Source organism: Scomber japonicus, chromosome 1, assembly GCF_027409825.1.
Source record: "Scomber japonicus isolate fScoJap1 chromosome 1, fScoJap1.pri, whole genome shotgun sequence".
Taxonomy (NCBI): domain Eukaryota; kingdom Metazoa; phylum Chordata; class Actinopteri; order Scombriformes; family Scombridae; genus Scomber; species Scomber japonicus.
The window spans coordinates 18,221,749-18,247,898 of record NC_070578.1 but is presented as its reverse complement, the minus strand read 5'-3'; the positions used below and the strand labels follow the sequence as shown (position 1 = coordinate 18,247,898).

Sequence of the window (26,150 nt, the reverse complement as noted above, 5' to 3'; positions counted from 1 at the left end):
CTCTGAGTCATGTTGGGTGGTTACAGTTCAGTGTTTCATCCTATCTCATACTGATGGTTAACCATCAATCAAACCTGCATTCACTTCCTTGACTACTTAGCTTTCATATAATCATCAGGACACACGCACACCTGAGAGAGCATAAGGTAGTGATAACAGGGACAAAGGACAAACAGCCTACGGCTCAGTCGCTTTCTCATTGGATTCCAACAGAAACTTTGTGTGGAATATCTTTGCTGTGAATACAAGCTTTACAATTTTCAGACCAACTTTAAAATGAGTGTTGAAGAGATTTTGTGAGTCGTAGCTGAACGACGTGGAAGACACAAGAAAAGATACAAAGCAGCGAGAGGAGGATCACTGAAGACTAGAAGAAAAATCTCTTATCAGTAATAAGTAAGTATCAATATAACATGGTAAAGTTTCTGTTTTCTTTCATTTCAAATTGAGTTGATGAGATCAATGAGCCATTATTAAAGGAAATTCAGTTATTTGCTGTTTATCCACGTTCACTGTAAATATATAGCTTATTTTTGGTGATTTGTCAGAAAAAAAACTGACTTCAGCTCCATGTTTCAATAATTTTTTGTCTCTGACGCAGATTCTACATAAGCCACCATAAAACAAGAGTGGAGTAGACGAGCAAGATGGAGGAATTAAGAAACCGAGGAAAGAAAAGAGAAGGACGACACAGGTAAAAACTCATCTTCACAATGTTCTGCTTCTTAAAGGTGATCACGTTTCATTTCTGCTTTGTTTAAAAAAGTCACCAATGCTATAGAATCAAGACAGATATGTGACACGAGTTGAATTTAAATACATTGAGCCCATTGAGCTAAGCTACCATAGTTTGATATTAATTATCCTGTCTTCTTCTCTGGGGGCTACTTTTATTCTTGGGACCCATGTTGTCTTTGTGAGGCTTTTTGGTAGATTTGTTAAACAAAACTGTCTCTGTGCTGTGGACGCATGATCTCTTTTTGTAGAAAGATACCATGGGAATGGCAATAGTTTTGTTTTGTTTATTTGTACTATCACTCATCATTTGTGTATGGCAGTTATAAAGGTTAGGTTACAATTTACAATCTCACTAGTATTTGTACTTAACCACAACTTGCCGGAAGTGACAGAATTACACTAAATTTACTGACTTATTTAAGGTAGACATGGATTAATCTTGAACTAGCAAAGCTACAGAGGTGGATTTTGTCATGCCATGAAGTTTTGAAGTTGTATCTTATCGGTCGTACAAGTGAGACAGATTTAGAATGGAATAAATTCGAAACACCATTAAGCTTTGAAGGAGACCACTATGTATTACATGCAATCAAAGTTTAACCTCTTCATCATTGTTAGGAGGTTAATTATTAGCAGGATAGATAGTGGTAATGGATATTAATATGAGATTGTTCGCCAAGTGATATATCATAAAGTATTGTATTACCAGGTTTCTATTTGGTATAATTTACAGTTTGAAGAAACAGTTAATTTCCCTTGTGCACTGCTGTGCTTCTCTTTATTGCCGGGGCTGATAACATCCCCACAGACACTGACTGCTGTTAGGGGAGTGCTGCTCCATTTAATGTATAAATTAATAATGTTAAATATGTACTGGAATTTTAATCACAACTTTTACCCTTGTGGTCAAAGTATCTGGTTGTTTCTAGGTTTAGAATATTTTTGATTTCATTTATTATGTGCTATGTGTTATATATGATGAGGTGAAAGTTTTATCAGAAAAACAACGTATATTTTCAACACAAAGTCTAAACTTCAGAAAAGAAAATTCCACGGAAAGTCTGAGAAAACCAGCAAATAGAACATTTTTATCATTCATGCTTTTTGTCTAACATTACTTTAAGTGTTAAGCAACTGTGATGAATGATGAGAACCGATTTGTTATGTTCAAAGGCCAAGAGAAGAACAATAAACATTTTATACCAAAGAAATAGCATTACTACAGTCAGACTGGTATTATATGCTGATGTTTGTAGAGAAGAAAATTATCTTTACTCGGTTTTCTTGTAAAGGTTAAGGAATTTACAGCAGCTGACAAGTATAACAAATCTTATTGTAGAGCCAGGCAGACAAATGATAGCTGGAGAGAAAAATAAATCACTGGGATGCAGGGCATCTAGTAGACAATTCACAGTATGAAAAGCATAATGGTAAAACTAGACACCAAAAGCAAAGTGTCTAAAACTCTTCTCAAATCAACGGCCTACCATGGTGAATTGTGTGGTGACTTCCGATTTAATTCAAGAAAAGTGTGTCACTATTCACACACACACACCACGTCCACCTGCACTTTGCTGGAGCAAAGATCTGGAGCAAAGATCACAAGCTCTTATCAATTCAAGGTGGAGAACCTACACCCTGATGATTATTATGTGTTTTACAGTAAACAACCAGTAGTGACGCAGCAGAGAGGCTAATAGACACTCATTAGTTTGGTTTAGAGGTGCTAAAAACCTGGGTTATAGTCCGAGATATAGTGGAGGCTCAGTCAGATTAGATGCCTGATACAATATGTACCTGTAATGTCCTGGGTCAGCCATTCACCCTTCCCTCCATCCCAAAAAACCCTTCACCTCACATCAATGCAAACTGACTCCAATAAAGCAGAAAGACGAAAGAAATCTAAAAATGTACAGAAAGAAAACAAGACATGGATACTGAATACAGCAGGTAGGCTAAGACCTCTATCCAGACTCTGAAGGAGGAATCTTATCTAAAGATTATTTGTTCTATTTTTTATTGTGGACAGACTAATAAATTATTCATTTTATTGAACCTCCAGGATACATAAACAGCACCTGTCTCCACACAAATCATCATGACCTGCATCAGCCAATTATTGAATTATCATGATTACATAAGCGTAACAATCATTATGTGATCTCATTGGCATCCTCTTGACAGGTCAACGCTATGGTTACGTTATGGTTTACGACTTTTCCCGTCAAAACCACCTCACTGCCGCACCTTTCCAGTTACTTTCCACCAAGTTAATAAAGCAAAAAATAACACATTAAGACTTGAGACCTCTGGTCTTAGGTCAGTAAACTGGCACATTCCTCAAACTACATGACATAATGTATATTTCATATGTATTCATTTAAATTCCACAATCAATAAAATCACAGTCTTATCCCAGCTTAATTAAGTGAGTTGAGACTCACTCTGGCCAAAATACATGATTTGTTTCTCTTTTTTTTAGATTATTCAGTTGCCATTTTCATAGTCCATTATCATACTGCCATTCTTATTTCCCAGGCTGTGATAACTATGATGACAGTTGAAGTTAATCAATGTATGTGTGTCCATGTGTGTGTGTCACAGAGATACATGGGATCCATTCCAGCTGAACCCGATAGGAGCTGAGAAGGAACAGAAGAGAACATGTTTCCAACTGGCCCAGTACCTGGTCGCTGTTATTGTGGGGTTAGCAGTCCTGACCAGTGCTGTTATTGCAAAGGTATGATTACCTTGCTAGCTGTCAATCTCTCTGTCCATCAATCTTTTTACGAAGTCATTTCTCTTTCTATTTATTAAATTATTAAATGTGAAGCCTCAAGCTAAAATCCCAGGGGTCATTTTTTATTCAGAATTGATGTTCACATGAAAAACACCACAGAAATTGCCTTTAATCATTTTTGATAAGTCAAACTATGGTATTTTCTTTCACAGACAAAATTTGAATAACTGAAAAAAATATGTATGACTTTGTCACAATTAGGTGCTCTACTTAAGAAAGCCTTTTAAAAAACATAATTTTAATTTTGGATGTCTCTGAAATTTGATTTATAATATGAAGCATTTATTTTGCAATGGAATTTTGAATGAAAGTACTTTGAATAGTTTTGATTTGATCACTTGTCCATCAAACAGTATTGTTGGTACTGTGGCATCTCTTCTTGGGTTTTCTTTTAAGAGCATTTGACTTTCTGTAGGTGTTTTTTTTCGGGATCTGTTCTGTCAGTGTCGACTGCTGCTTATGAAAGCTTCCCAATTCTTCCTCTGTTCACTCCACACAATGTAAAATAGATTCATGTTATGTTTCATAATTGGTTTTGTTTTAAGGAGACTAACAGGATTAGGCCTGTGGTATAAATGTTGATGGCAGCAGTGTTTGAAGCTGTTCCTATGATTTGACAGATTAGAAATGGGGACGTTTGTGATTGCCATAGCTTATTAAAAACTTATTTTAAATAAACAAAACACTTAACTTTAATATGTGCTTTTGATTTTCAGTGATATACATCCTTCAGCATTTATCTGAGAGTTGTTGTCCCTGAGAAATATATAACTAATCCTTGGTGATAGGAAAACTGAATGCTATAGTGTATACTGAAAAAAACATGTTACAAAAGATTACATCAGTCAGTCCTAAACAGCAAAAAACTGTTATTTATATGAAAATGTTTTAGATTAGTATTTAATTGGCATTTCAAACATTTTCCATCAGAACTTTAACTTTACAAAAACAAGCATGTCTTAGCTCTTTGTCCACAAGGCAACTGCTGTTTATTGTAGGGCAGGGCTTATAATAGTTGATCCCTTTGTACCCAGTCCTCCCTTTGTTGCTTGTATCTCTATCTGTATCTCTCTTCTCTGTGTGTATTTCTGTCTCTTTTTACAGATATCATTCAATGTTCTCTCTTGCAGTCTGTCTCTGCAGCATGTGCATTTGTTTGCATTAAATGTTTTTTCTGCTTCTGCTTTTCCATCTGCAATTTCCTTCTTTGGTATTGTCTTTCTCCATCCTTCCTGATGACATCACAGGTCTGCTCTAAATTAGAAAACAATGTATTCCCTAAATGTTACAGTATCTGCTTTCCTATATAATCAAAGAGAACTGATACCAGTTGAACCCAAGAAACTTCCTTATTGGTGTGAGGGTAAATGAGGCCCGTAATGCAATAAGGAATTCTTGGTACTTTATAGTAGGTGCTGCACTTAAACCAACTGATAAAGTCAAATATGTTCCTTTAAGGTCTATAAAATCTCAAACTGAAGGAAGAAGGAAACCCATATCTATTGTATGATGTGATTAACTGTAACTATCTGTAAGTGTCTTTAACTTTTGGTCTCTGTCCAATCAGGGCTCTCTCTTGGTGCTGTCGACATTGTCCAGTCCAACCTCCCTACGCGAAAAAAAGGAAAAGCAGTTCTACATGCTAATGCTGGTGTTCTGCCTTGTCTGGCCCAACTTCCTGGTGTTTTTGAAATCACTGTGGAGGTGTGCCTTCAAGAGCTTTGTACAACCCAACATGAAGACCATGTCGTTTGTACGTTTCTCTCAAGCACACTCATTTATCATGTAACATGCTGTTATTACAACAATTCAGATAGTAGACCTTATATCATATATACTAATTTCCAACATTACTATTACTATTAATATTACTTATATATATTATTATTAGTAGTAGTAAGATATTACAGCAATATTTGTTCTGACTTTTGTTATTTATTAACAATGACACTGCTCCTTAATGTTTATGAGCTGAAGAACAAAGTCAAGTACTGTTTTTACTTACTTTTTAATACTCATATTGCAAAAGCATGTGCATTTTGCATATTTTAGCCATACTACGCTAATGAATCATACTTTAAACTTCAAATTTATTACACAAATGTGCCATTTTGTGCACATTTAGATTTCTGCTTCTTGTGATTTTCATAATGTGAAACTGCACACAGGAAACAGCAGTGCCTCAATGTCACTACAGAACAGTCAACAGATCCACATATCACAAGAAAAGACAAGTAGTTCAATATCATTGTCATTGTCAAGTCAATACTGGATAGAGACACATTAATAAAACTGAAGTAGTGTCAGTATTTCAAACTTTGATGATGGTGTCAATCATTTTGGGTATAGCTGTGTTATTATATTATTCCATCACATTCATAAGAATAAAAACAGCCATCCGTATCGAAAAAATACTCAATCTAAATCTACAATTTTAACAGCTTTAACTTGATATTTTCATGGATCTGTAGTCCAAAGAAATACTCTAAGTGGTATGTGGGCATCATGGTGTCTGTGTTTGTTTCCTTTTCAGATCTGTGTCATCGAGTGTCTGGTGTCACTTGGTACTTCAGTCCTGGTGCTCGTCGTTATGCCTCAGTTTGACGTATTGACTAATCTCTTCATCAGTGGAGGTGTCTGCATTGTGTCTGCGATTCTGCAGATTGTATTCAGACTACAGAGAGAAACTTGGAAAATTGTGTTCCCAATCTGCTCCCTCATTCTCACACTCACTGGTAACTTTCTTTATATTTACTGTATCTGAAAGATTATCCGTCTGCCTGTCCATCTAAGTCATTTCAAGCCACTGGTATCACTTTAAACAAGGCTACCTTTACAGACTCACAATGTGTTACATCCCTCTTTCGGTTTGATCTTATTCTGACACAGTTATTTTATCAATGGACTGAAAAAATCACTGCTACATAAAATTTACTTTTGTAAGTTTCTATTTGTTCATAGAAGGTAATTTGTGTCAACACGTTGTTCCATGTCCTAAATTAGACCTAGGAGATGAATGAAGCAGAAAGAGGAAGAACAGAATAATGGTTTCCCTTTTCCTCCGACAGTACAAAAAATGTCATTCTGTTTCTCTGTTTCCTCCAGTTGATTGGAACACATTGCAGTTGTACTTTATGTCTTCAGGTTCTTACTGAACTGAAGTATCTCTCTAACTATCAGTCAACGCAGCTCTTACACTTTCTTGCTATTGTTGTGCTTTTGCATACTTTACCTAGTTTAGTAAAGCTGTCATCCTAATTATGACAACTTTCTCAGATAAATGTTTTCAGATGTACTTACTGTCTTGACTGTCAAAACTGACAAGTTCTGATTTAAGCACTCAAACATAAAAATAAGTTGTAGGCTGCAAGCTCCACGTCTCATGGTGGAGAAAAACAAGAAAGTATGTCACTTGACATGCCAGCTACATAGGTGATCACCTACGTAACCAGTGTGTGTAAATAACAGAGCAGTTTGTTTTTTTGTTTTTTTGTATCAATTACTCAGGAAATAAACTGACAATTACTTCAATATTGCATTTTGGAATTTGGAAGTAATTAGCTTTGCAATTGAACTCAATGGCATGATGGACAGAGAAACATACCTACTAACTACCTAACTGCTTAACTAACTGCTTTACTAACTACCTAACAGGTTACTGCCTCCTGGGAATTGACTTCTATGTGCGTGTAGAATCACATGTTCCGGGGCAGAGCTCTGAAAGCTTCATCTACATTGCAATTGGAATTTTCTCTTCACTACTCATCTCCCTCTGCTGGTGGGAAAATCCACTGCAAGCTACAAACAGCATGCCGGTAGAGTGTTTTTCTATGATGTGTTCCTATTCTTCTACATTTCTACTGCACCAAACTGGAAAACCATGTCCCTATCAGCTCCATTCACCCCATTGTAGACTACAAGAAAATTACTTTTTTTTAAAAAGCTGAAATCTTCCACTGACTACGTCTAATTCCTTTCATTTATTGTGAAGATGTGAAATCAATGAAAGGGAGGAAATCAAATAAAGTCGTTTTTGGGCCTGTATATGTGTAGTGTGCAACTACAATATATTGACTTGACATGATCAGTGAAACTCTTTTCTCAACTCTTTCTATCTAACTACAGGAAACATTGTCGGAGTTGGACGGTTTCAGGGACTTTGTGTTTGTCATCAGCAGTATTCTCAGGATACTGGTGATAGGTAATTATCTGCCATCATTGTCTGGATCAACATTCAACACTGAAAAAACATGCTGACAGCATTACACGTTGGTGTTCAAAAAGACATTTCAAGTCTTTTTAAACACCCCATGACAATATGTTTTGCCATGCTTAGACTGTAAAAATCAAATTTCCCACATTCTCACTGGAAAAATCGACAGATTTCTGTAATGTCAAAGGTGAAGATTAATTGCAGAGGATCCTATCGAGCTGTTCAATTGTTGTTTTCAAATTTGTAAAGCCATGCTTTAATTGTTTTCTATGCAGCACAATTCAACACTGCTCCATTTATTCTACTCTATACAGCAGCCTAATCTGCTTATATTTATTTGAAACCCAAAATTTCGTACAATTTCAATAACTACACTTAATTTCATGTTAATATTGGACATAGTGTATATATTTTTTAATATTTAATGTTATTATACTGTATATATTTATGCTTTACTTTATTAGATTGTCTCTTTTATATCAGTGATACATTGTATGCTTTTGTAGGAGCGGTATACCTGATCAACTATGCTCTTATTGAGGATTCAATCGAATGGTCAGACTTTAACCTTGGGGATGCCGACTGGGAATTATTGCAAATAGGACTGGTGCTGTTTTTCTTACAGGTAGGTTAAAGGAAGATGGAAAACCTGATGAAAATAAGGCTGAATAAGCCTGCACTTAGTTTGTGAAGTTTACATTTGAATCAAAAAAGAAACATTTTTGGCAGATGGTGTGATGTTTTTAAGCTGAGAGGGTAAAAAAACCTCAGTTTTATTTCTGTTTAACTGTAGAAAGTTACATGACAACATGTAGTAAAAAGCAGTTATTAAAAACTACCAGAATCAATAGGGTGAACAGGAAGACATAGTTGTGTATCATCTGCATAAAAATGAAAGAATGCAGTGCATGTGCCTAGTAAATGCATGACCAAAGGGCAGCATGTAAACAGCAAAAAGAATATGGCGCCAAACTGACTTTGACATTGCTTTCCAGACATGTGCAAATTGTGTCTTAAACAGTTCACTGTAAGATCCTATTTCGCAGCACATCATGCAAATCAGATGTAGATGCAATAGTCTTAGTACTAGAATTTTATATGACATTAATTTGCCCCTTGCCTCCTTTTTCAGGCATTGTGCTCAGCAGCCTGCCACTGGTTTGGAGTGGTGGCTTGTAAGATTCATGCAGTCAGGATGAGTTTTGCAGTGCCAGTATGTTGCACAGGACCTGCTGTGCTGTTGTTGGGATTGATACTTTTCCTTACCCAGGCACAAAAATTGGATGGAGCAAACCATGGGAACATAACACGTGTGTCTTCTTTTTTTAACATTAACTGAATACTGATTATTTACTTGAGTTATATATTTCCCAATGCATCAATAAACAACCAAATAACATCTGAAACCTGAAAATGTTTGTACCTGTTCAGTCATGTGTCATTGTGTATACTTTACTTTGGAAGGCAAATCAATTTATCTGTAAACTTTATATTGGTAACCTACTGTATGTGTGAACAGTAAGAAGACTTTAAAACATCATAAAATGTTTTTTTCCCTTCTAGTTTTTTGTACAAGCTTGAACTCCCTGGGCAAAGACAACACAACCCCTGTGGTACTATTAGAAATCACCAGGAGCATCTGTCACACCTCACTTAACAGGTACATATTTGTGTGTCAATATGTGTGCATGTGTTTTTTGCTCATTGTATTTCAGCAGCAGGTGTGCCACTTTTGATTCATACACCCTTAATGGTTTAGAAATATATTGAATGTGGGGCTGGTAAAATGTCTATATATGAAATCTGCTTTCGTTGGTATATAATGTTGTATATACTAAGTTATGTATGTACAGGCATCTATATGTATTTATATTTTACTTACGTTGATTACTTTTTGATTGACAGCCACTACTTTCAATGGCCTTTTTCCATGCTTGCACTTGAGGGATTGTGTATGTGGGCAGGCTTCGTCACATGTACTTACTACGTATGGAAGATCCAGGTATCAGTAAAAATGCATACAGACACAAGCACAGACACAAGCATACACGCACATATTCATGCACACACACAGACACCTCCATGCCCACTATATACAAGCTTATTAAAGGGATGCGTCAACCAAATTATAAAAACAAGTTTCACAAATGTCTTCTGCCATGACTACATTGTAGGTGATTTGTGATGCTTACAGCATTGAAATTTTTTTTAAAGGTCTGTGGATTACACAAATTAACAGTGAAACTATGTTTGGAAAGAGATGATTTCAAAAGTTGTTTATAAAGTGTATGAGCACTATAAACAAAACTCCACTCATCTTGATTGTATTAAGATAGTAGTAGGATTGGTTGAAACCTCAAAACCTGAACAGAAAAAATAAAAGTATCTGCATGGCTGGATACGAATAAGGAACAAGGAAGTGAGAAAATATATCATAAATTGTAATTTGGATGAGCCGCCTTTTAGAAGTCAGGTTCTGAGTTAGTTTCAAGCAGCCATTCAATCTAAAACTACATCCTACTATACAGTAAGAGGGTCAACCTTAAAACACGGCACACATGTATTGTGACATTACCAGTACACCTAAAATGTGATTTCTTTGATAACATTTTAGGTCTATTAGTAATGTCAAGGGCCTCTTAAACCAAGATCAAACAAAGACATACATCTAAGTGCCTCTTTGGTCCACCATCCCTCAGGTCCAGCGTATAGAGAGAACCTCTCAGCTCTTTGTTCGTCGTCTCTATGAATCTGCTTTCATTGACCTGTCTCTGCTGCTCAACACCAAGATGAAAGTGCCACGAGCCCGAAACCAAGAGAGGTGAGAGCAGTTTATGAACAGAGATTCCCTGTGTATCTCATTTTTATTTCATTTTATTTTATTTTGGCCATATGTTAAAGCATTTTGTGGATATTTACAAAACTGGAAAGGAGTGGGTGTATATTGCCAAATGAGCTGTATGTTCATGTGTTTATTGCATGAAATCACTGCAACACATGTCTGCAACAGTTCCCCACCTAAATGACAGAATAGTTTCAAGTTTATTCCCTACATTTTTAGGAATGTGCATGTTTAAAGCATGTGTTAACAACCTCATCTATTCTCTCCACTCTTCGCTACAGCCAAGACGACATGCAGAAATGTGTGATCTATCTTTGTGCCACCATGTGGCATGAGACCTACGATGAAATGCTGAAGATTCTGACCTCCATGTTCAGGTTAGAGATCACTATCATTGCATACTAAGTATCCCAGTATGAAACTCACAACATGAGTTTGATTTATTTTAATATCTATTTAAAATACAGCTTAACAGCAGCTAAAAAGAAGAAAAGGCTATATCACTGTACATCACTGCTTTTGCTTTACAGTACTGTGACAGTGATTTGTTGCTTGTTTCAGGTTGGACCGCTATCGAGGCGATCCAAAGGAGGATCATAAGGACTGTTTTGACTTTGAGAGTCACATTTTTGTGGATGATGCTTTTATGACTGAAAAGGAAACAGGAAAAAGGCTGGTTAATTCTTACGTAAATGACTTGATCCAGGTTGTCATAGAGGTTTATAGGTGAGACTATCTGTCAATCAATATCTATATACATACTGTACATATATATAGTATAATTGTCTATAAATCCATCAATTTTTCTAACCAACCATTTCTCCATCCATCCATCTATTTAGGGTGTTTACAAATAAAGAACCTGATGATGTGTCGGTCATTGATGCCCCCTATGGTGGCAGGCTGATGTTTGTTATGCCTGAAGGCAACATGCTCTATGTTCACCTAAAAGACAAAGCTCTGATCCGGAACAAGAAAAGATGGTCTCAGGTAAGAAGTAGTGGTAGTGTTTTTAGCGTCTGCAATTTCCTGTGAATGTGTGTAAATCCAGAGGGTGTTGCTATCCAAGATGCTATTCAGTGTAAAACAATAATACTAGATTCTGCACGGCACTGCTGAAAAAAAGGTGTTTCTTTTGATGAAAAGGGACAAATACTGCACATAGTAATTATTCCAAATACACTCTATGGATATGTATCAAGAGTTCAGGCCTTTCCCTCAGTAAATGTATGGCATTTTATTGTAAGCATTAAAACTCGATTTAAGTATATTGTAAATAAAAGGTCTCTTCAGATATATAATTGTACTGCAGTAGATCTGTTGGCATCTGTATGATCCACTATGAATTACTATGAATGATATTGTTTACATAATTATATTATCTTTTCTATATGTATCATGTTCCTTTAAATGGATTTTCATCACAGATTTTTACACCATTTTGGTATGTGACTGTCTTTTAGATAATGTATCTTTATTATCTGCTCGGCTGGAAGGGCTACATTGCCAAGAACCCTCAGAAGATCACAGTAAGACATTTCTGACATCTGGGTAAAATCTGTAGTATTTTGACTGTGTATATGTGTGTAACAAATTTTAAAATGTACGCCTGTCCTTTTTGGTCCAGCGCCAGAATAACCCAGGCAGAGAAAGTCTGATCTCGATGTATGGTGAGATTTACATGTTGCCCCAACATGACAGTGACCAGAAGAGAAAATTCATCTCAGATGACCATACTTACATCCTGGCTCTTGATGGAGACACTGATTTCCAACCTAAAGCTGTGATTCTGCTTGTTGACAGGTTAGTTGTGAGTTAGGCAGATACATTTATCGACAGATAAATGTACAGAACAGAACAGAACAGATTTATTCTATAATCCTTATTTTTCAAAGAATTCACTGATACTACAAGTGGACAGGAAATTATGTAGCTAGTTTATTTGTCATTTAGCCAGTTAGGATAATTGTTTTTGATTGATTTTTGTTTCATATAAAACATGTTCAAAAATTGTAATTAAAACATGCATTGTGACTGACAGGTTGAGGATGTATGACAATGTAGGAGCAGCCTGTGGTAGAATTCATCCTACAGGAATGGGTAAGTAAACTTAAAGTGTTATATTATGCTGTACTCTGTGTTCATACACAGCACAGTTACTCAGTGAAGTTAGTTGGGGGCCTCTATCAGGGTTGCACAATAATATTATCATCGTGTCAGACAGAAAAGGCTTTAAAATGAAATATAGGCATCAGAGCAAAATGAACATTTCTACCGATCTGACATGCTACTTCATCGCCAGGATAGTCAGGGTGAAACAGTCTGCAGAGGATCTACTGCTCAGCTGACAGGATGTACCACTCTGTTTGAAAAAAACAGAAGGCAGAGATCCAGTCAGCTAATAAACACAAAAAACTCTACTGCTTGACCCAATTGGCAGGTTCTCTGAAGGTTTAATGCTGAGCTCCTGAACTCCAGTCTTCCTGAGTTCTTCCTTCATATATTGTTTCTTGATCAAACTTAGTGCAATCTATGATTGCATGCGTAATAGTTTCCTCGGTCAGGTGGGTAAAAATGCATGTATCAGTATCAGCATCAGCAATCAACCAAAATGGGTTGGTAAATATCGGCATATGAGATATCAGCAAAAAATCCAATATCAATATCAAGATACAGGCTTCCCAACACTGGTAATCTCTGTGTAGATTTTAACCTGTGAATGGGGTTAATATGGGGTGGGATTAATGGGGTCTGTATGTGAGTGTATGCAGATCTAGATTCAAGCTATTTTGCAGAAAGATCTGTAATTTTTCCCTTCTTATCTCTCCCTATCTATTTTTTTCTCCCATCACACTGTCCCTGCGACTCACCACTCAGGTCCCATGGTGTGGTACCAGAAGTTTGAGTATGCTGTGGGTCACTGGTTACAAAAGACAGCAGAACACGTGTTTGGCTCGGTGCTGTGCAGTCCAGGATGTTTCAGTCTGTTTAGAGGCTCAGCCTTGATGGATGATAATGTCATGAAGAGATACACCACAACTTCAACAAGAGCTTCCGAATATGTGCAATATGACCAAGGTTGGTACAACAATTTGGCACAAGCATTCTTATCTCTTCTAGTTTAGTCCCTTAACCTTTCCTCTTAGTGAGTTCATATCTCTGAGTTCTATTGTGTCTTGCATACTTTTCTAGGGGAGGATCGTTGGCTGTGTACTTTGCTACTGCAGCAAGGGTGGCGTGTTGAGTACAATGCTGCCTCAGATGCCTACACCAACTCACCGCAGGAGTTCAAAGAGTTTTACAACCAGAGGAGACGATGGGGGCCCTCCACTCTAGCTAATACACTGGACCTTCTGCACAGGTTAGTGTTATTGCAGTGTTATTAGCAGAGTTTCAATTAGTTTGTTTGTTTGGTTAATATAGAGTTTAAAAACATTAAAATTAAAATTTGATTTCAGCAAACATTTTATGATTTAGAGTCTAATTTTTTTTTTTTGGGGGGGGGGGGTTGTAATCACAATTTCAACTGTTTTTGTGGTTGTGGTTTAAATTGCAGTGGTGCAGAAACCGTGAAGAGAAACTCCTCCATATCCAGGCTCTATATCTTCTACCAGATGTTCACTGTTGGTTCCTCTATCCTTGGGCCAGCGTCTGTGACTCTCATGATAGCAGGTAAAGTACATTCATATCTAATCTAGTGCTTTTCCAGCCCATTATTACTGGAATGGCTGCAGGTAGGCCGATATATTTGTGAAATGTATGACTGGCCTTCAACGTTATTGTTTAATCTCCATCATTAACTTTGTCCATGTCCAGTTATATCTGTCCTGTATAAATTCCTCTGTGTTTTCCTGCCAGGTGCTTTCCAGTTTGTCTTCAAAATGACTGGGACACTGTCCATCGGCATTGCATGCATTCCTCCTGTGTTCTACATCATCATCTGTTTTATCACCAAGGCAAATAGTCAAATAACTATTGCTGCCATTATGAGTATCATGTATGCATTCCTCATGACCGCATCCTTATTCTCTATCATCGGTGAGTAAAAACTCTTTTTTTTTTTTTTTTAAAGTATATTTTTTTGGGCTTTTTGCCTTTAATGTTCAGGATAGTGTAGAGAGACAGGAAACAGGAGGCAGAGAGGGGGGAATGACACGCAGGATAAGACCGCTCGGATCGGGATTCGAACCGGGGTCGCCTGCAACGAGGACTATAGCCTCAACACATGGGGCGGGTGCGCTACCCGCTGAGCTATGCTCAACCCCCGAGTAAAAACTCTTTGTGACGTAATTTTAGTGTATATATTAGGGGTGTGCATCTCTCCAATATAAGACGATCTGATACGTACCTAGATACATGAAGTACGATACGATTCAGGAATGATTCAGTAGGATTTCGACACGATACAATTCGGATATTATGTAATCTGATACAGTTCTTTGTTTAAAGGTGTGTGCTCAAATCAGAGAACAAGCTTCTAGGGTAGAAATGTATAATAACAGAATTTTAAAAGACATCCCTTGTCTCATTTTGTAATGTTATAAGTGCTTGAGCCAACACAAGAGAGTTAAGGCAAAATCTGTATTCAGTTTGACATTTCCAGTAAAACTTCAAAACCTGCAAATATCGTTTTAATTCTGGAAACAGACAGATGACTATTTATTTTAATGCAGCCAGCGGGTGACAGCCAGAGGTGATTTCTTTGGATAATAAATTTAGAAATACTTCTGATCAACACCCACCTCTGAACCCTTCTGCTTTTCTTTTTATTTCTACGTACAACATACAACTTTAATATCAATAATCAATTCTCGTAAATGCAGCTGAAGCGGGCAGTGCGTGCTTGATACTGCTGTTTACAGGACGTTATAGTTCATAGTGTGGATGTTGATATCGTTATTATAGTTTGTGATATTTACACTCCTTACATATTGCAGCAGTTTTATCTAGTGTTCCTTTCTTCTTGTAAAATCCAAATCTCTTCCAAACTTTGGATTTCAGACTTGAAGCTGCATCAAGTCTTTCCCTTGCAAGCAGAGCGCTATTTTAACGTTGCTGTGATGAGTCTCGCGAGAGGTTTATGGGAGAATCAGAAAGTGAGAGAGAGAGCTGCACAGGAGCAGATGGTGCTTTCAGCAGCTTCATCAAATCAATTCATAACTTTGTAATTGGGCCATCGGCTGATTCATGCTACATTTAGACTGATCCAGGGGTCCGTGTACCGATGCACTTGCATCTTTTAAATGAAAACCGATTTTTTTGTTACAACCCTATACATATACATACACGATCAAATTATGATTCAGTAAATGTATCTTTGACATTCACACATCCTCACACTACCTTCCTCTTTTAGGTGACATGGTGATTCAGGGCACCTTCCTGACCCCCACTGGCCTGTTTTTGGTTTCTATGACAATCATGTACCTGGTGACAGCTATATTACACCCAGAGGAGTTTGGTATGATCATAATAGATAATTATTAACATTTTTCACATTATGTTATAGTGTGTTGTATTGTGTTGTGTTATGTTATTATGTTACGATTGACGTTATTTATTTTATTGTATTTATTTTCTCCTCCAGGGATGATTATCTATGGTCTGATGTATTTCATCTGTATCCCCAGTGGATACCTTCTACTGACCATCTACTCACTGGTTAACATGAACAATGTGTCCTGGGGCACCCGGGAATCCAACAAGTACTGAACTGATCATCATTATTAGGAGTAGTGAAACCAATCGATTCATCCTTTAATTGCTCCATTTTTAATTTATAAATGATAAACAAAAGAAACAGCAAATCCTCACATTTTAGAAACAAATCATCAATTCATCTTTAAAAAAATAGGTTTGTTGATTCTTTGTCTACTGGTTTCACCACTATCACTGTACAACCAGCAAAGATAACTGTCATCAGAGCTTAAGAGTGCTAAAATAAAAATAACATTCAGAAGCGCAAAAGCATTAAAAATAGTAATAGTCAATATCATGTTTAACTGGTAGTATTAGTGCCATTTGTGGTGGTGTTACTATAATCAATTCATTTTAAGTATGGACTCTAAAGTCAACAATGATCCTCGTAATCACTGATACCTCAACATGCATACATGTGTCCCACACTAATAAAAATCTTCTTATATGGTATATATATAAGACAATACAGACGTACATACGGAATAAAGTGGAGAGTAAAGTAAAAATATAAATTGTTCATATCAAAAACTCACAGTTACCATGACAATCATGCGCTTGGTTAAAGATAACATTTAAAAAGGCAAGAAAGAAAATATCTTCTGTTCAATATCTAAAAGTTTTTAAAAAGTTGCAGCAAACCAAATAAAAGCTGCAAAAAGGTGGACTGAGGGTGTGATGACTTTATGACAATAAATTATGTAAAGTTAAACCAAACAAATCCATCAATTCATCATACGATCCATCCATCAATCCATTTTCTGATGCCTATTCAGCCCAGATCACAGTGGGAGCAGCCTATTGTTCTCCAATTATTCACTAATTAATAATTAATTTTCTTTGACTCCAATTTGCATCCCCAATAAACACTCAGCAGGTCTGCCTGTATTCTATTGTTTGTAAATTTTGTACCTCATGTCTGATTGTTGATCCTCTGCCTTTCAGGGGAGATGGAGAGGTGAAGAAGAGACATAATACTCTGTGTGATAAGACCTGTCGACTCTGCTGCTGGGACATGAAGATCCAGGTACTGCTGACAAACTGTTACTGACTGTATTCCAGTGTATAGATTTGTACTGATAGATGGATAAATTAAGTATATCCTGTTCATCTACAGATAAGCCAGGAAACGGAAAATCTGATGATTCAGCAAATCACAGGCCAGACTGCACAGCAAGCCCCTCCCATTCCAATCACCAACGGAGAAATTACCGAACAGGCAGCCTCAAAGCCAGGGCCACAAGTTAGACTTGACGACATCAAAGAAGAAGAAAAAGAAAAGAAAACTGAGGAGGAATCAAACAAAATCCCAACTGATGAACAGAAAAAGAAGGAGGGAAAAAATTCTGATGCTGGGTCCAGTGGCAGGTATTTATCCTTCTTCTCTTCTGTTTGCCCTTTATCTATTTATCATTCATCTATAACTAAATATTTCAGTTAATCTGACAGAAAGCTGGAGTTTGCATGTACTCCAACCTCCTCCCACAGATCAAAAACATGCAGTTTAGGTTAAATGGTAACTCTAAACTGCATGTAGGTGTAAATTTGAGAGTGAATAGTTGTCTGTCTCTATAATATGTGAGCCCTGTGATTGACTGGCAGCCTGTCCAGGGTGTACCCCACCTCTCGCTCCAGTACATCAGCTGAGATTGTCTCCAGCTCCCCTGCGACCCTCTAGAGAGGATAACCGGTGAAGAAAATGAATGAATCCAAAGGAGAATGAGTCAGAAAGCTGGTCTGCCATTAAGTCAGTCGTCTGTTTGATCTGTCAAGTTGTCTCTCATGCAGACACATGCACACAAACTTCTGTACTTGATGTTGAAATCACACATAGTACAGTTCATGTTCCACCTTGTGGACACTTCCTCATTTTGAAAATACATGTTTTAGGCTTAAGTTATCCTCTATTCTTGTAGAAGGACACAAAACTTTACAGCGGAAATGTCAAATCCATACATCTCAGCAGTTACAAAAATGTGTGTTTGACAGTGCTGACTATGCTGAAAAACTGAGCATATCACTGAGTTCATCTGATGAAGACGATTACGAAGATGATGATGACATGGTCATGAACGCGGATGAGACAGAGGAGGTTCCTGTCAGTGGTGAGAACCATCAGCTGCTTATTTGCCCTGAATACTGTAACAGGAAATGTAGTGTGCAAAATGTATTATCATAATGTTGTTAAGTGAACAAACTCAAAACTGTGTGTGTGTGTGTGTGTGTGTGTGTGTGTGTGTGTGTGTGTGTGTGTGTGTGTGTGTGTGTGTAGTCTGGGTTGAACCGGTGAAAGAAGAGTTTTTGAAGAAGCTGACTTATGCCAACATGAAGAGAAACTTACAAGAACAAATACGGTAAATCATTAACATTTAAAGAATGTCACTGAAAACAAGTGAATTAACTATTATAAGAAAGCTAACGTGTGTGAGTTATTAATTATTCGTGTTATCCTTTGCTCTTGTCCTTTTATTATCCTCAGATATGCGCTGCGCAACAAAGATGAGGACGATGTGTGTGAGGAGCTGGTCTTAATGCTAACAGACACTCTTAATGGAGAGCTCAGCGAAGTGGGGCCTGAAGATATCCTGCCAGAAAGCCGGCTGGAAGAATTAGAGGCTACTCTGACACAGAATGTATGACAGTAACAGATAAGGAATTGATTTGATTAAAGAAAGTAATTGTGTGTTCTTAAATCAATAGATCTGGCAGCACTAGACCAGCTAAGTTTTACCTCCTTAAAGACTGTGTAAAGTGAACTCAGACATTTTCTTCTAAACATATTAAATAGGTCATAAATGTATTTCTAAAAAAGGTGTAAAAATTTCAACCATTTAGATTTGAATTGTGGAGCTAGGCTTCACAAACTGTGTTTCAAGATTTCTGTGTTCAGGATTTAGTGGGCAGGTCTGAATCACCGTCACGTTACGTAACGCGGCGGTGATTAGCATAAACCCGCCCCTGCTGCTGTAGAGGTATAAATACATTCAGCGCACACTACTACTACTACAGTCTACAGTTAGCCAGTTAGCTGAGTTAGCTGACAAGTTAGCCGCCAAGTTAGCCGCTGAGCTAGCCGCCGAGTTAGCTGCTGAGCTAGCCGCCGAGCTGGCAGCTGAATTAGCAGCAGAAAGCTCTCAGACCTAGCGTCCATGTTTCTGGTAGAGATGGTGACTTTGATTGACAGGTGACACTTGGTAGGGGGCGGGGTTCCAGTGAACTCGGCGGGCATTCCCACAGCGTTTGGGAGCAGAGACATGCTGATTTTTACACAACTTTGAAGCCTAATTTCATTTTTTTTTTTATCATTCAAATTTGGCAGGGTGGTTTACAACATACTTTTCTGTGGTATGTCAAACTTAGAACACATTTATTCTTACTTTACATGGACTTTAACATTGCTCATTTTTGATATATTTGTTTTTTATCATTTTAACTTCCATTATAACATACGCAATATGAACAAAATGTTTCTGTTAATTATGTCACATCAGACTACTGAGTAATTGACTTTTTCTGTCTGCCAGGCTCGACGCATCCTTAGGACCAGTCGTGTAGAGAAATTAGAGAAAAGAGTCAGAGTCGCCATCCAGAAAACACTAACTGCCCCACAGGTTCAAAGGCTGGATGAGGTAAGATACAGGGGAAATGTGAAGGTTTTTACATTCTTTGTTTTACTTTTTTTCGGATTGATACAACTATCACTTTTTTTTTTTTAAATCATCCTAACCAATTATTTCATGATCAATTTTGTGGTCAAAAAAAAAATCTAACATGCAAAATGGACTTGCTATCCTGAAAAAGTGGTCCATTTACTGTGTGTGTTTGTTTGTGTGTGTGTGTGTAGGGTGAGCACGACTTCTGGGAAAAATTACTCGAGCGCTACTTGAAACCTATTGTTGAAACTCAAGAACATAAGGACGAGGTCACAAGAGAGCTAAAGTCACTGCGCAACAAGGTTAGTTATCAGTTATCTGCATGTACTGTTTTTCAAATGTGTCTGTATTTTTGTGTGTATTATCAATTTTGGCTCACATAAAGCTGCATCTTCATAAGAATAATAAATACTTTAAGAAATACTTTATACAAAAAATACAGTAGTTATTGTCCATTGTACAATTATGTACATAGTACAGTAAAAAATGGTGTATAAGTCGCACCAGTGTATAAGATGCAGTCTATTTTGGGGTGTGTCATGCTGGGTAAAACGCTTTTCTATTTAAAGCGACTCTTACCTTTCTTGCCTTTCACACAGCACTTTGAAAAAACTTGAACAGTAACAACTCCTCCTCCCTCCTATTTCCAACCCCCGCATTCCATTCCCCTCCAATCATATCATTCAGACCGAATGATATGATTGGTCAGAGTTTTCACAGAACCATATGAGAAATGGAATAATGATAAGTTTCTATGCCTGGTGGATCTCTCTTACATTTTAGAGTACCATTACCTTATTAATAGCATTTTAACCTAAACAAACAAATGTGTAAAAATGTAACAAAGGTAAGGGTCGATTTAAGTTTATTTGAATGCACCAGCAACTATTTATTTATAAACACATACGTTTATACTCTTGTGTATATGCATATGTTATTGACAGCAGTTACTTGTTGATGTACACCTTCAAACCTTGTAGAAAACAAAACAAAATGTTGGTCACAAAAAATGAAAAGAATGTGATGACGACACTGCTTCCAAACTACTTAAACATGCTTTTTGTTTCTGTATGGATCTACTGTACTTGCGATAAGCGAACATCATCCGATAATACCCACCATCCAACTTATCACTCACTGTAAATAAATTAGAAATCAAAAAATCAAAAACAGCATTCAGTTTTCCCTCCTCCCCACAGGCTGTCTTCCTCTATTTCATCATCAACGTGCTCTGGGTGGTAGCTACCTTCTTCCTGCAGGCCATTGGAAATGATATCATCAGCATTAAGATCCCGAAACTGTATCCAAACGGCACTCCCTCTGGAGATTACCTCAAGGTTGGGACAAACACATGAACAGAAACTCCTAGACTACAGAGATGGAGATAGTTACATGAGGCCTTTGAAATCTATATGACACACTATAAATGTCTGTCAGTACTGTTATAATGCCTGCAACACATAATCCTCATATCTGTTACTGTTGTGTTGACAGGTGGAACCTCTCAGTTTGATGTTCCTGTTGTCTTTTGCTGTTCTGCTCGTCGTCCAGTTCCTGGCCATGTTATATCACAGGTACACACACACACACACACACACACACACACACACACACACACACACACACACACACACACACACACACACACACACACACACACACACACACACCTGTGAAATGTATTTGACAGCTTTACTGCTGAGTGACCACACACCCACAGATCCAGACTCATCTGAGGGTGTATGTGCACAGTATCTTGGGATACAGGCTGGTGAATACATGCTATATGTTTATGTATGGGTATGTTTTCAGTGTAGCTATCTGTATGTTTCTGTGTGGAACACATACAGCTGTGGAAACAAAGACTATATCTAACTCACAGAATGACCTTTAAAATAAAACAGGAAAATGTAATAACTTTCAGATACTGCAGGTTTGATTCAGTAGCAGGTACCAAATATTTTCCCCAGCTGTAAGCAGAAAAGTTTTGGTTAATAAATTCAAGTGTTATATAAGGATATGGAGAGTTATAATGATATGTCCTGAACATTGCTCTTGGAACTATTGTGCTATTTCTATTTCTTCATTATCATATATCCACATTTCATCTTTGTGCCACTATGTTTGCAGGATCTACACTCTGATCCATGTGGTGTCCTATCGCAGTACAGAGAAAGACTACAAACCGAAAGATGAGGTAAGTAACAACACACACACACACACACACACACACACACACACACACACACACACACACACCTATGAGACTGCAGGGAATTCTTTTTTTTTTTTACTGTAATGGAAGCCGCAGAGGCTTGATTATATGCAGGCACTATGCCACTTGGGCCATTCAACACAATATTTTTAAAGGAAGAGAACTACATTGCCAACAGACGTGTCATCATAAAAACACAAAAAAGTAACAGCTTATCCATGCACAAATCTACCTTTTTACTAACAAATACTAAAACAAACAGGAAGCTGCTTCAGACACACAAACATTAAGACAACTTGCACATTAACATTTGATAAACATCTAAAATCAGGCCAACACTACTGGCACACAAATACTACACAACAAATTACAAATGCTGTATTCACACAGAATTTCCATTAAATATTAATTTCTCCGGGCAATGTACAAAAGAGGTTTAACAGCATTTAGTCATTGCAAAGCATGTAGTGCAATAACGTGTTTGTGGATTTTTGACGCTGGCCCATCCCGCAAGATCTGTGTAGTAGTGAGAGATGCCTGTCGGTAATAAGATAATATTAGGTAGTGCATAATTACAGACCTACTAGTGCAACAATTAAAGGTATTCTCGTGCAAAAATCTATACTTTTGCACATTTCTCACAAAATCCAGTTGGTTTCCATCTTTGTCAGCAGACTTGCCCTGCTTTGCTTTTGTATTGTAATGACCTGCATTCATCGTCTTTTCAACCTTATTTTTTGAGTCCATCCTTCTGCTTAGTGCTAGCTAAATCCCGGGACCCACAGTATATTTTTTATCCACCGCAAAGTGAAACCCACCTGCTCCTTTAAGATTTGTGTTGGGTGCTGCAGGATCCCAATCCCAATGCTGTCTTCTAGCGTTGTGTCAAAAAATGTAAGGAAGCCAAGTGACAAAGCCCCTCTTAAAATAGAGTGACAGTATCTACACTTAAGATTTGAAGCCTGTAGATATAAAGGGCTCATTCTTAGGAAACTTATTTTATTCCATTTCTACCAAAAGATCCCCTTAAATCTTACACAATGGTCTTTTAAATTAAAGATATGTAAGCCACTTTAAGAATTAAATGAACTGCAAGATCACACTCAGACTCCCACCAACACAACTGCAAGCTCCATTTACAGGCATATAAACTACATATTCCCTGTCAAATGTATTGTTTAAGATGATTAGAAAGGATGAGGGAAAAGAAACAGCTGTCTGCCAGAAAAACAACCACAAATCACCCACCATTAGTTGAAAACAAAAAATGGCAAAATGCTTAATTTGGGAATTTGTAGTTTCTTCTGAGCCCTACCACACTCTTTGCATTCATTAAGCGACCTATGAGTGAAAAACCCCGACTATACCTGATTATAATTTCACACAAATATTCAGACAAACATGGCTCATTACAGTTTACCCATTACAATAAATATACCCATAGTGAAGTCAAGTTAAGACAACCACGGCTGGCCACCTTGCTGTCACCATGAAAGCCACAGAGGAGGGGTATGTTTGCTTCACTTACCTGTATCACAGGTGGGCTAATGTCTGGCTTGTCCTTGATAGTCCAGTTTTAGGGGTAGCTCGGCCTCCCAGCAGTTTCTCTCCTCAGTTCAGTCCGTTTGTCGGTTTCGACATCTTCACCACATAGACAACTTGCTAACTCTCCGGTTTGTTTAATTTGAATGACGTTTGCAGCTTTGTAACGTTTAATTTACTGAGTAGTTAAGAGCTCTTTTAAACCAGACTAACTATTCACACAGTTTTCCACTCCAGTAGCGTGAAGTTTAATTTATCGAGATACAAACTTTGCCGTCTAAAGTTACCTGCAAAAAAAAAAAAAAAGTTACCTGCGCTGCGCATTACGTCAGAACAGGTTGATTGACATGTAATTAATATGTTGTACTCCAGAGGGCGCTGTTCCAGATAGATAGATAGATAGATAGATAGATATATCTATCTATCTATATCTATGATATAGATAGATATATCTATATCTATGATATATCTATGATATATCTAATGCAGGTCGTTGAGTATACTCAACGACCTGCATTTAAATATCTATACACTCTCCTATACTTTGTCTTCCTTATGTATAATGTGGTGGACAAAATATTAGGAACGCCTTTCAATAGGCTATAATACACCGCCACCACCCACTATGGCCTCAATAATAAATGTAGCATTGTCATCTTTCTGACAATTCACAAAAACTGAAAAAGCTTTGTGAAAGTATAATTTATAGCAGAGCTGTTGTATTAGATTGCATTAGGTCAGTGAATGCATTTTTTAAATAACCCAGGCATAGTTAAGATATTAACATAACATTTGTCATAGCTGTCAATATAACAAAATAATATAAAATATACAAAACTTTCACTAAGCAGCTTTTCAAAAGGGGTTGACTCTGTTTTATTTTTGATTTCAGTCGCCTATATGCATGCTGCTTAAAACTCTGTACAACAAAGATAGCCAGAGAACAATTAACACACAAACGTATACTCACTGTCATTCTATTAACAATGTTGGGAATGTGTGTTTATCCTCTTCAATGCAGCTCATGAGATCATTCTGTGTGTGTGTGTGTGTACCCCTTTCTATTGTCTAGGTTGACCCTGATGATGGTAATGGCTTAACTATTGGGAACCCCGACGCCAGCGAACTTTACATCACCATGGAAGACCTGTAATCTCAACCAGTGAAACGTAACAGCAAGTGTGCATTGACATCACCCGTGGCAACCAACTGGCAGATCTTTCACCCCCTCAGGGCTATTTCATCCATTAAAGGGTTTGCAAATGGCCATCAAATCATTCTTTTTCTAAATTGCTTAAGTTATTCCGTTTTGCCTACCAACCAGTGAGGAATGAGTGTTATCTAGCTTAGGAGGCCAAATGGCCCAAGGGAAATCACATGTAATAAATCTAAGAAGCTTATGTTTGACAATTCAAAAATGATGAATTATTAAGATGTGATCTCAGGTAGGAATGATTATATTGTGTTGTGTTGTAGGATGTTGAGATAGACATGTACATGACTGGACATGAACATCACAGTCTAGCCCTCAGCCCATGACTGACAGAAGCAGTAGCAGTAGCAGTAGACAGAAAAACTGTTCCTGGTTTCAAATACCAAACCTTTTCACTCCATTCTGGCAAGAGGACAAACCAAATAAATCAATCATTGCATGCAGTGTTGCCTTGAAGAAGATATGATTCACATAATTGTCAGTAAGTTTATAGAAAATCAGTGTAATTATTAGTAACTGTTCTTGAGTGTGTGTCTGTGTCACAATCAGTTTTTTTCCTCAAAAGTCACAATACGCCAGCTCTAAAATATTTCAATTTGTTCAAGAAAAATGTATATTTGAGCTCTACGTTGATATTTTCTTGAATGCGTTTCTCCTAGGAATCTACACAGCCCATCCTTCTAGTGGATTCAAATGCAACATTTGCACATTAAATATTGAGTAATATCTTTAACATTGTATTGTTAAACTTATGTATTTTAATACTAAATATGTTGTCTTGTAATTCACAATGTTGACAAATAGATGCTTTATGTGTGTACCGTAATTATGTTCATTCAAATATTGCACTTTACACAATTGTTCTATCAAGATGAAGGCTGCCTGGAAAACTAATAAAATTATTGTTTATAATACACTTTGTTCAATTTTTGTGCCTTGTAAAAAAGAAAAGTGTTAGTGTTACATACATAGTATGTAATAAAGGTGTATATGTATAAAAGCTGCAGCAACAGTATGCACTACACATCAGTTCTTTTTGTGTAACTAGCTGATTTTTCTGGTCTTGACTTAACCACTGGTTGTAACACAACCACTATCAATCTAAAATGTCAAACAAGATGTTTGTAAAGATGTACCTTTTATTTACTTTGACTTAGTTTTAGTGGGCAGTTGGCTCTAACAGTCACTAACGAGTACTGACAAGTCAATAAATGAGATGTAGCCACCCTGCATTGTA

The 26,150-nt window shown here is 37.2% G+C and overlaps 1 protein-coding gene across 1 annotated transcript; it reads left to right on the top strand.

The window, feature by feature from the left end:
• The first annotated feature begins 647 nt into the window (after positions 1-647).
• Positions 648-24,853, top strand: chs1 (chitin synthase 1). Its single transcript, XM_053318065.1, has 34 exons — positions 648-694; positions 3,343-3,478; positions 5,106-5,291; positions 6,072-6,273; positions 7,193-7,353; positions 7,664-7,739; positions 8,258-8,376; positions 8,884-9,061; positions 9,315-9,411; positions 9,657-9,753; positions 10,451-10,572; positions 10,875-10,970; positions 11,155-11,319; positions 11,436-11,583; positions 12,057-12,122; positions 12,221-12,396; positions 12,635-12,693; positions 13,471-13,671; positions 13,786-13,954; positions 14,150-14,265; positions 14,452-14,631; positions 15,950-16,054; positions 16,181-16,298; positions 17,236-17,317; positions 17,408-17,658; positions 18,280-18,395; positions 18,563-18,644; positions 18,770-18,923; positions 19,815-19,919; positions 20,135-20,245; positions 21,143-21,280; positions 21,438-21,517; positions 22,074-22,140; positions 24,773-24,853. Exons 1-34 carry the CDS (start codon positions 648-650, stop codon positions 24,851-24,853), a joined length of 4,287 nt encoding a protein of 1,428 aa, XP_053174040.1.
• The last annotated feature ends 1,297 nt before the right edge of the window (positions 24,854-26,150 follow it).

Bases quoted from the DNA above. Each gene is read 5' to 3' on its own strand.
- chs1 (XM_053318065.1), top strand. From the start codon at position 648: ATGGAGGAATTAAGAAACCGAGGAAAGAAAAGAGAAGGACGACACAG. The intron at 21,518-22,073 runs GTACACACACAC...CTATGTTTGCAG, and splicing joins CTGGCCATGTTATATCACAG to GATCTACACTCTGATCCATG. The intron at 22,141-24,772 runs GTAAGTAACAAC...TCTATTGTCTAG, and splicing joins ACTACAAACCGAAAGATGAG to GTTGACCCTGATGATGGTAA.